This window comes from Helobdella robusta, assembly GCF_000326865.2.
Source record: "Helobdella robusta unplaced genomic scaffold HELROscaffold_4, whole genome shotgun sequence".
Lineage (NCBI taxonomy): Eukaryota > Metazoa > Annelida > Clitellata > Rhynchobdellida > Glossiphoniidae > Helobdella > Helobdella robusta.
The window spans coordinates 6,195,405-6,207,665 of record NW_008704902.1 but is presented as its reverse complement, the minus strand read 5'-3'; the positions used below and the strand labels follow the sequence as shown (position 1 = coordinate 6,207,665).

At 30.6% G+C, this 12,261-nt stretch overlaps 1 protein-coding gene across 1 annotated transcript; it reads right to left on the bottom strand.

Moving 5' to 3' along the window:
• Nucleotides 1-705: 705 nt before the first annotated feature.
• On the bottom strand, nucleotides 706-8,178 carry HELRODRAFT_155962 (hypothetical protein; the record flags this gene model as incomplete). The annotated part of the gene is made up of 13 exons (XM_009024840.1): nucleotides 706-878; nucleotides 960-1,100; nucleotides 1,237-1,365; nucleotides 1,739-1,840; nucleotides 2,552-2,749; nucleotides 2,837-2,954; nucleotides 3,186-3,406; nucleotide 3,765; nucleotides 3,982-4,068; nucleotides 4,541-4,637; nucleotides 5,125-5,300; nucleotides 5,567-5,795; nucleotides 8,162-8,178. The coding sequence occupies 13 exons, from the start codon at nucleotides 8,176-8,178 to the stop codon at nucleotides 706-708; spliced, it is 1,689 nt and encodes a 562-aa protein (XP_009023088.1).
• Between the last annotated feature and the right edge of the window lie 4,083 nt (nucleotides 8,179-12,261).

Genomic DNA, 12,261 nt, shown 5'->3' with positions numbered 1-12,261 from the left:
TCTGCGTGCGTTTCTATTGCCACATCTCAAGCTTAAAGAAAATATAACGCTTAACGACAACTCATGATCAAATTAAAAAATCGGTGAGTTAAACAAATAAATCATATGATATAATAATGATATTAACAAGTTAACAAATACATGATGCGACCTAGTTTAAAAACACTGAATTTTTCCAAACAAATCAAGAGAGGTGACATGGAATGAAGAATCATCACGTGATCATCAGCAGCCAACTTGATTGGGTACATGGATAAGATAGATGACGTCATTAAATTACCTTTCATACATTCACCCTCATAAAATGACGATAACTAACATCAGTTACGTTATTTCAAATTCAGCAGTGGTCGAGGATAATTTTAAAATGTTCTCGCAGTTCAAATGAAAAATAAAATAAAAAAAATGCTTAAAAATTAATTAATTCATTCGTTTCAAAAATTTGTACACAGCGCATAAATGTTGAGTTGGAAGATCTATATAAAAATGTCGTTGAGTCATATTGACGTTTTGAATGCAAAAAAATAACCTTGCTGAAATCTTAAACTGAAATAATTTAAAAATTCATGAATAGTGAAAAATGCCAACGCGTTGGAAAACTTTGAAAATTTGAAGAGCTTTCACGATTTTTCTTAACAAAGACATTCAAGTTCCTAGAATGCAGGTAAACTGACCCACTGGACCGAATCACTGACTGATGATACATCACATCGGCCTGTCTATGATGCAGACTCCCGCATAACTTCGACCAAGATGCATGGTGTGTGGAAGCAATGTCCAAGCATCAGATTTGGGACAGTAGCATTCAACAGACGACAAATTGCTCATCCCATCGTCACCTCCAACGACGTATAACATATTGTTGTACGTCACCACACCTACATATTTTTATATACTGAATGTCATGCAAGTGGTTGCACTGTGCATTGGTGAAGTTGATGTTACAATAATAAATAGACCTGCATTCCTTCGACACATGTGCATGCTGGCTACCAGGCTCCAGCATTTTGTTTCAGGGTTGTAACATTCTACACTCTTCCTCACGAAAGGACCATCATGTCCTCCCACTGCATACAACAATCCATCCATCGTACCAACACCTGCCAGGCATGTTGGAGCACATTCAAATTCTAATACAAAATGTTTCTGAATAAATTAAAAGGAACATTGCAAAAGTAAAAATTTATTGAAAAATATGAGGTAGAATAGTGGATCAAAATGAACAGCTAGATGAACCTGCTCCACTCCGTCTGCACGTCATGTCTGGCACAGGCAACCACTTGTCTCCAGTGGCAGAGTAAGCCTCCACACTACTCAAACAATGTCGACTGGCTCCATCATAACCACCAACAGCAAACAACAAACCTAGGTATGTTTGATCAGGTTTTCTTCGCTAATGCTTGTTGACTGTAATAAATTCCTAATCAACGCTAGACATCAAAATTATATCTAGATTACATTTTCTAATAAATGACACACAAATCATATCATCTACTGGATTTTACTTAACAGGATGTACAAAAAACCACAATCAGCGAATTTGTCATAAGATCTAACAATCAAGCCAGCACCACCAGACCAACCTCCAAGCAACCAGACACCACCAGACCAACCTCCAAGCAACCAGACACCACCACACCAACCTCCAAGCAACCAGACACCACCACACCAACCTCCAAGCAACCAGACACCACCACACCAACCTCCAAGCAACCAGACACCACCACACTACACCAACCTCCAAGCACACCAACGCCGACACTACTTCTCCTGAGACTCATGCTGGCTATGTAGCGCCATTCATTTGTTCGAGGATCAAAACATTCAGCACTGCTCAAACCTGGAGTTGTGCAAACATAGGAAATGCAAAAAGCACAATTTACATCTGCACCAACGAAACAAACATTCAAAAGCATAATTATTCTTTGCTGGACAAATTAATTACTGTTGTTATGAGTAATTATATATATATATATATATATATATATATATATATATATATAATCTAATAATAATAATATATACATATATATATATATACATATATATATTTATTTATTTATAATAAATATTTTAGAAATAATTTGATATTAGTGAGTTTTACAATTTACAAAATTAAAGTTTAGAGAGTAAAAAAAGGGATGCCATTGCAACATGATTTTAAAATATATTGAAGAAGTAAATTAATAAAATACATATGTATACAGCGTACACAAGTATTCAAGCGCATATATCCTATCTTCTGTGTATAGCTTTCTTTTGAACTACAAATTTAGAAGTTCATCTTACAATAAAATATAGTAACCAACAGCCGCATATCAATTCATCACATTGCACCACTTACTTAGTACTTTTTAAACTTTTCATATACCAGATTTATTATGTTATTTTCATTAAAATGACTTTTTACCCACAAACGCAACCAATAACAAGTACATATATATTATAAATTATTCAAAATTTATCTGAATATAAAGCCAAAACATTCTCAAGCAGACAAAAAACGGAACTTTGAAAATAATGAGATGAAAAGTAGGAGAGGACAGAAAACCTGAGGAGCCATCAAATCCTCCAACAGCATATATCAAGCCATTGAGCACGGCAGCACCCAGGGTGGACCTTCGAGCTTCCATGCTGATCAGAGGGGTCCACACGTCCTTGATGGGCTCGTAGACATCAACTGTTCGAACCCGCAACGAACCATTGAAGCCTCCTATTGCATACACAAGGCCGCCAAGCACTGCTACACCTTTGGGTTTAAAAAATTTCTTATAATAATTTTAAACAGAATATAAATAACAATTACTAATAATTAAACAAAAATTCATAAGCTAACCACATCTACATCTCCTTGAAGGCATGTCAGACACCTGGTGCCACTTGTTCTCCTTAAAATCATAACATTCAACGCTCTTTATGGCTTTAGGTGCTTGTCCTCCAATCACTAACATCATCTGGAAGTAAATTACTAGAGTAATTGGCAACGCGTTAATTTGATTCAAATATTAATCTTATCATAGTGTTATTCACGATAACTTATCTAAATGTTTTAAAATATTTGTTGCATTATGATATTATCTAAATTGCTTTCTTAATCAAAATAAATAATGCATCGTTTATGAACAATGATATCAGAGCAAGATTAATGGGTATTTAAAAATGATGAAAAAACTTGTGACGATGACTTTTGGAAGACCAGCAGGGGACCGGGGTTTTGTTCTGGGCGTGATATACAAAAGTTTCTGCTCAGGTTTTAACAGATGGTACTTCATTGCTTCTATTAGGAAATCTTTGCACCTTGAACAATTTTTTATCAACGGTTCATCCTCCACTCTTTGTACCAAGAAATCTTGAGACAACAACGGCAGTCTGGTTAACGAAAAAACGTTAATTTTCAAGTTTAAACCTAAATGTTTTATTATTATTCAAGCGTATTGACTAATAATGGATTAATTCATTTTTTTCATGAAACACTCGCCATATAAAGGCTAAGTTGTGTCATGCAAATTTCTTCCAATCTAAGAAAATACGATGACCTCGATATATTCAATAAATAAAAAGATAGTCAAAACCATCAAACATTATGGTCTTGTTATATTCATCTTCTTCTTTTATTCAACATTTGCAACATTTATAACTTGAATCCAAATTCATTCTGTTTAGAATTACCATTGTTTTCATTTGCTGTGACAAAAAAAGCTAACTTATCTATCTATTCACACTCAAGCTTCTTTAGGAACAATCTCAAGTCTCTATGTTTATACTCTGGGTTTTCAAAAAATCAAACAAATTCAAAAATTTAAATAAAAATACAATTGAAAGCAATAAATTAATATTATTCTTCAAAACTTTTCAAAAACGATATGGAACATTTGAGATCAAACAATTATCAAACAAGTATAAAACAGTACTTATGGCTTGAAATTAAAATGACGACAATATTGAAAAAAACTGATTGCACTGATAGAAATTTGTTCAAACTAGCCTGATGTATTCGATCAATTGATCAATATGTTTTTGCCTGTTGGAAAAGTCGTACATTGTCCATGATATGACTGCTTCGTACACCTCAACAACAAAAATTTGAATTAATGTTGTAACAAGAGAAAAACTAGGTTGAAGTTATTTTTGGCAACTACACTGGTTTCTCATCAGTAAAATAATTTTTTGATTGTAAAAAAAACAGTCTAAAATAAAATGGGCTTAAAAAACAACATAAATTACCATTCAATTTTGAATCATTTATGGCAGTCATATTCTCAAAAATTCTATAAAACTCATATTCTCAAAAATCTATAGAAGTCATATTCACAAAAATTCTATGAGTTCAATTCTAAGTTGCTTAATTAAACTGCTTCTAAGAAACAATGTTTCTAAAAACAATTAACACACAACATAATTAGTACACTACAATTTTTAAAACGAAATGATAACAAAATCTATCACCAATACAACAATATGATATCATCAAGCCACATGGTAACAACATGTTTCTGTGTCTATTTTGGTATAAAATTGGATGAATGCTTTGAACAAATACTTGTTCCTCAGATTGAACCAACAAGCGATCATCTGATATCAACTTGATCATCTGAGGTAGAGGCAGGTTCAAGAACTCATCCTGTATTGCTACTTCTCTGAATCATGATTACGATGAAAATATATGGGCACTGTCTAATTCTTATTTAGCATTGATAATGTTGAGGAGGCTGATCTATCAATAAAATTTAAAGTTAAGACATTTATCTTGGATGAATTAATGTTAATTCATGTTATTTTCAGATAAATTTCTGTAATAGTCTATAAGGCAGTTGATAAGGTTCAGGACAATGACTACAATCTTTATATTTTATGTCAATTAATATGCAACTCATTGAAAACCATAAAATTACACATCCACACTAGCAAGATTATAACAGAAAATGTAGTTTATAAGACTAAAATCAAAACCAGAAAATTTAAAAAATAGAGAACAATTATTCCTGACAAATTTATGCATTTTTTGACTTAGGGCAGCAAAGTTGGTATGAAAGAGATGAAATAATATTTGTAATTGTTCATAAACCATTTGGAGAAAAAATTAAATGAAAAATTTTAATAATTTTTGAAGAAAAGTGAACTTACACAAAATGCTGTTGCGTATATAAATGGGCGTAGTAGGCAAGATCGGCGCAGGCGTGCAGATCAGCAAACGATCGAATGCCAATGCAGTTTGAAGGATGAAGTTGTGATTGTAGGAAGTCACAGCAGGCATCTTTCACCTCGAACAATTGTAAGATGTTCGCTCCTGGCAGCAATGCCTTCAAAATCAAAAAAAATATTCACATTTGTTTTTACTGTACTAAAGCAGTTGTAAAACGAAACCTATGAATAGAAAATTATAAAACTCACTTAATAAAATTTTAAGCCAAAGCAAATTTTTAAAAACTAGATTCTTAGTCAAAATATTGAAAAAATTGGATTTAGGCGTAAAAAATAATTAATAAAAATAAAATCTATTTCAAAAAAAGTAAAAATCACTGACTCTCCTTCACATTATATATATAAACCAAGAAAGAGCTAGAACCTGGACATTTTCTTCCGTAATATACAATTCAGATGTGTACATAAAATCTACAAGGATCTCTAAAGCAGTGCTATCTAGCAACCTCAGATCTATCTTGTCTGCAGTTGACTCACTGAGTCTGCAAGTGAACATTGCCTTGAAGTATGAGCTGCAAGCTGCCAGCACCACCTTGTGAGCTGCTAACGAAACATTCCCTGCCACTAACGTCACATCACATAATAAATTTTGTCTGCAAAAATAAGAAAGTTATGCTCAACATAATATATGTTATAATAAATGAATAAACAATCAGAATATGCAAATGTGCGACTTGGCATTGCTGAGTATTCAAGAAAATGAAATCAATAGTTTAAATTTTGAAGAGATAATCAACGAGTTCGCTTCAGCAAAAGCCAGAAAAGTTGACATCTAATGAAACTTATCACCATTTGTTGTTGCATTTCACTGTTTAAATAAATAGAATTAATATATTTGTGTAACTTGCTTCTTTTTCATGTTTGTAAGCATGACTTTTGTTACCAATTTTTGACAATTCACTTTTTTTAGATGATCAGAGTTAATATATTTGTATAATTTGCTTTTTTTTATTGTTAGCATGTTTATTGCAATTTAAAAAATTGAATATATATAACTTAGTTTTAGATTGATTAAATTAGAAATTGAAATTTTTTGGTCAAGGGGCGTTAATAAAAAATTAGCCCAGGTTGAATTTTATAGTCGCTACGCCACTGAATACAGAATACCATTTAAATCTACAAAAATAATGATGAACTTGGATAAGTTTATTTTTAATAAATTGAACAGTTTCCAAAAAATTCTAGTAAAGAAAATTGAAAAGACAAACTTTAAATTGATTAAATGCCAACAATTAGGTAGAATTTATAAAAATACTACATAATATATATATATGTTATACAATACACTTAACTATAACATAATTCTATGTTATTTATTTTCATTATCATTTTATTTATAATTTTATATTATTGCCTTGCATACTCAGTAACAGTCATATTCTGATTTTTTTAAAAATAATAAAAAATAATAATTTACAATGACTCATATAATTCATTTATAATATATCATATATATTATAATTTATTATATTAAACAGAAATTTTTTAAACTTTAGTAAAAAATTTTTTTTTTCATTTTTTAATTTAAATTTGCAAAAATTTATTTGCTGATTGAAAATAATTTATTATAAAGTTGACTAACTTTCTTAAAGCATTCAGTGCTTCAAATGCTCTTTCTGTGTGTCTGATATGTTTAAAATGGGATTTGTCAACAGTGGCTCCTGAAGTTGGAAAAACAGGAGATGGATTAAGAACCGAACCTTCGGCCTCATCCATCAATTTATAAATCTTTTCTTCAAACTTTTTTTAACAAACCATTATCGAACTTTATTAGCGAGAAAATCAGAAACCACCGTTGACAATTTTTAAATTAATCTAGTTTACTTTTACTTTCTACTTATCTCGGACATCACTTGTTATTTGTTTTTAATCGTTAATGAAGTTGCTAGCGATCCTGCGAAAAGTGCAGTTAAAATCAGTAAGAAATCAAAATATACACACAGATTTTTACGTTCGAAATTCAGTAATGCCTATGATGCTTGAACGGTTCCATGGCTAGCCAACCCTATTTAACTCAACCCCATTTAAGCCAACCCCCTCCAACTCGACCCACATGCAAGTCAACTTAATGTTGACCGTAAATTGTTTACATCAATATAAATAGAATAACTTGTATAGGAAAACAACAATACATAACATTAAGCGGCCAATATTACGATGCAAAACAGCGTTCCCCAAAAAATTTCGAACAATAGTTTTTGGTGCTATAGATGAACACTAAAAATCTTTTTAAGATATATTAGTAAATACCTTGTACGAAATAAACTATAGTGTTTTTTATGACACTAATATAGAATAATTAATGTTAACTGCTGAAATAATTTTAAAGTCTATTAGAATATATGATAAAACAAAAATATTACAAAAATCAATCAGTCAATCAATCAATCGATCAATTAGCTTATAAAGCACTATTTCCGCGATGTTCAACAGAGCTCCTCAATGAATTTTGCAAACAGATGAGTCTTGAGATACGCTCTGAACTTCGCAAGTGATGGAGAATTAGTTAGAGAAGTAGGTAGAGAGTTCTAGAGAAAAAGACCAAAAAAAGCAAAAGCAGATTCGGCAAAAGAGTGTTTAACACGAGTTAAGAAAAAGCGAGAACAAAAAGATGATCTTAAATCGGGGCGTTTAGGTTCAATTAATATATTTGATAAATACTTAGGAAATAATTTAGATTGAGATTTATACATAAACTAAAATAAAATATTGTAATGAGAAAAAGCGTACTTTATTCCGTAGTGATGAAATTTGTTTAACAGTTTTTCGTGATGCCATCAAAAGTCTTCGAGAAATCAGAAAAACTCTCAGTGTCATAATTTTATCATTTTTGTGTAAATTCTGAAACTGTTTATTCTGTCCTGTCGAATGAAACGGAAGCGTATTGATCGTCACAAAATGGGATTTGTCAGCAGTGGCTCCTGAAGTTGGAAAAACAGGAGATGGATTAAGAACCGACCCTTCGGCTTCATTCATCAATTTATAAATCTTTTCTTCAATTTTTTTTAACAAATTTTAAACTTTCTTAGTGAGAAAATCAGAAACCACTATTTATAATTTTTAAATTAATTCAGTTTACTTTTACTTTATAATAATAAAAAAAGTTTAAAGTGGTTCAGTAGGCTAGCATCTCTGTAAGAACACTTACAAAATATATGTTCTAGTATCCCAACTCTCATAGCTTCATTTTAAAATTGTTGATTGAATCCACTGATACAACTTTGTCGCTCAACTCGTTCCACTCGTTTACCAGCCTGCTGCTGAAAATTTTTTGATTTATTGGATTTTCTGTCTACTTGAAGAGCTTGTATCTGTGACCTCTTAATCCTTTCCTTTTTTCTAGTTGAAAGTACCTGGTGAACGGTGTTTCTACTTATCTCATGAGTTTTTCTAATATTTTTGACAAAGGCAATATTAATGAAATCGAACGTTTTTGTGTTTTGTGCCAGTTTTGTGTTTTTAGGAATCGTTTTAATCCGAACGATTTTTGTATTATTATGAATATTTTTAAGGATAATTTCGTTAGATTTGAAACATGGGAAATTGCAAATTTGGGCAGATAGTCAAAAAATCTGTGGTGAAGACTACACTTTCAAATGAACGAGATGAGTTCGTAAAAAAAACTATAATTGTTTTTCTGCAAATTATCCCCAAATATCATATCATCAGAAATATCAAAGTTTAAATCACTTCTGACAAAAATCCTACACCTTCTTTCTTTTTTATGTCCATTTTTAAAATTAATTTTTAAAATTGATTAAATTGGCAGTACCCTACTTTCTTTCAGTCATGTTTCTGATATAATGACCTTAAATGAATTGAAACACTGGTTCAATAGAACGTTGAGTGAAGGCACTTTGTGGTACAGGTTTTTTTTAGGCTTCTTGCATTTATATGCATCAACGAAATAATATTTTTATTCACTTTTTTTGAATGTGATTTTAAAAGATTAAAAAACTCACTTGTAGTATTGTGATTTTAAGTAGTATCTGTTAAGTTGTCATAATCATTTTTAAAAATACTTATTACCAATTTATAGGTTTCTTTTTGAAACTGTATTCTCTAAAACATTGCAATGCCAGATTCCAGAAATTTGCATCACGTTTATCAATACAGATATGAAATGAGTTTGATGTATTATGTTTATTTCATCTTGCATGTAATCATTTTTTTATCACATCAAAACAATTAATTACATTATTTTTGTACTTCTTTGTAATTATTTGTTCTTGCGAGTTTTTAGGTTCAGCCCATTTGAAATTGTAGAAATTAGATTATTAGGTAGGTAGGTAGGTAGGAAGGAAGGAAGGTAGGTAGGTAGGTAGGTAGGTAGGTAGGTAGGTAGGTAGGACACACGGGCAGACAGATAGATGTATCATTGATTGATTGATTGGCTGGTTGGTTGATTGATTGATATTTTGGTAGTCTTATTTTAAATTAAACAATAAGTCATTATAAGGTGACTGACGACTGGCCGATACATTTTTATTATGAGATAGTAGGTATATTAAGACATCAGACATCCATGGTTTACCGCACAGACGTCAATTATAAAGTCTGCAATTCTCCACACAGTGCAAGAACTATCTTGAAATATACTCCATATATTTGTAATATACTTACATACTAATATTTTTAATATACTTAAAATATACCTGTAACATACTCCAAAAATTCTTACGCGTGTGAAAGTAAAAATAGAATTGCATTATTATTGAAAGAGGTGTGAATAATCTCATCGCGTGATGTGGCCATCTACCTGCATGTATTTAAAAAATCATATATCACTGGTAAATATTTTTAAGTAACTGCAAATGCGAATTTAATTTTCTGTTATAGTGAGTTATGAGTTAATATTTTTAAAAAAAAATCTCAAAATTTCTATAAAAAATTTTAACAAGAAAAAAGTTAAAAAAAATTAGCAAGAGCAAATAAATGTTAAAAAGATTGTTTCCTAGATAATATTGTTTCAGTCACTTTATATATCACTATATAGTCATACAGTCACCTCAGGTTATAACTTTCTTATGCATTCAAATCGGTAGCTGTAATTTTTCTAAACATTCTTGTAGCTCAAATCATTAGCACAGAATTTGAACAATAAAAAAATATTGAGTCAAAAATTTGCGAAAAACCTTAAAACAGCTTAATTCATATCTGGATATGTTTAATTTTGTAATTGAAATAAATATTTTTGTAATGTAATTTCAGTGAACATAGGCCAAGCTAACCTGAACGAAGTCTTCTTATTTTTTAATGATTGGATAAATCAGTTATGCTGAGAACTTCACAAACTTTCTTAAGTATCGCGAAAGAAAAGATTAAATTAACATCAAATCAGTTATATATTTATAGAATATTTATGTTATTCCATATATTGTGTCAAATGTTTTCACACTTAATAAATACAATTATTACAACTACTATTACTACAACTCGTATGTAGATAGCTTGATTATTATTATTATAGTACATGTTTGTTCGTGTGCAAATGCTTGTTTATACATGTGTGACTATGTTTGTGTTTTCATGTGTGCGTGTTTATTTTCGTATGTATGTGTGGGTTTATTTATTTTTTTGAATCAGAGCTTATTATTATTTGTGTTCTTCAGGAGCCTTGAAAAGTCATCATATAGAATAATGTTATAACAACACTCTATTTTATTTAGATATGGTCATATGTTCTTCGCCCATTATTTTTTTTTATTTTTTATTTCCAGTCATTTATTTGGTAAATAAGAAAATCACCAGGAGATCTAAAAGAAAAATAACTTGTGCAGACCACCTTAATTAAAATGTAATTGAGTGAATGTCATAGCAAAGAAATAAAAAATTTCAAATGATTATTTCAAATTGGAAAATAAAAATTTTACAACGTTTCTGCAATTGTCTAAAACATTATATAATAGTAACAAAAATCAAAGTAATATCACGAGTATGAAATAATATTAACTAATTAAATTAAAAAATTAATTAACAGAACACTTTCGAGAATTTTCGAAGGAGGAGAAAATTGTATGTATGAGTTTACATTGCAACAAGGACCTAAGCTGATCAACGGTGAAATATTCAGGTTAGATTTCTTCAAATATTTCATCATTATTCTGTTTATTTTCAGGAAAATCAGTTAGTCAGATATCTGATCTGCTGACGCCGCTGTTTTTTCGGTGTTGTTAACATCTTTCATTGCAGATGCATGTCTTGGCACTGGGCAGAGTGTTCGAAGAGTTGGTGTTATCTTTATGGAAGATCCATTCACGAATGGATCTACTACTACTACTACTACTATTATTATTATTATTGGTGATACTATCGAAATACTAGAATTAACAGTTTGCCATGAATCTAACTTTTCTAAATCTAAAGAATATAAAACATCAAAATACTTTCAAAATCTTAATAACAATTTGATAGACGAACTGAAAAACTCAAATATTATAATAAATACATTTGAAATTTCCTCGCTAGGTTTTTTTAAATATTTTAAACTATCATTAATTAATTTTATTTGGTCTGACCCTTTTCATAGAAGTTTAATTAATTCCGATAGGAACACGATTTGAACATGATTTAAGGCTGCTTCTATTTCTCTTTGTGCCCATTTAAAATGTATGGCGAGCATCGCAGATTATCTATGTAATTAACATTATAAGTTTTTTTACTTTAACTATATAATTACAATGTATGTCTTAAAATAAAAAGATGTTCTCATATTATTATTATTATTGGCCTTGTGTCCACTATGCAATGCTCGCCAAACTAACAAGCATGTATTATCAAATTGTGATTCGATAGAGATCTTAAAAAGATACACGATGCGGCACAACAAAATACTATCCATAATTTTGGAGAAGATTGAATCGTTCGCAGATGTTGATGTCTCGATTTATGCAGACTCAAATTGCAACAAATATCGCCCAGTATCATCTCTCTTCAAAACTCTTCGTCCCGACATTGCTCTTCTTCAAGGCGACATCATCAAAATACTGGAGTTAACTGTCTGCCACGAGTCAAACTTCTCTAAATCAGAAGAATACAAAACATCAAAATACAAGGTAA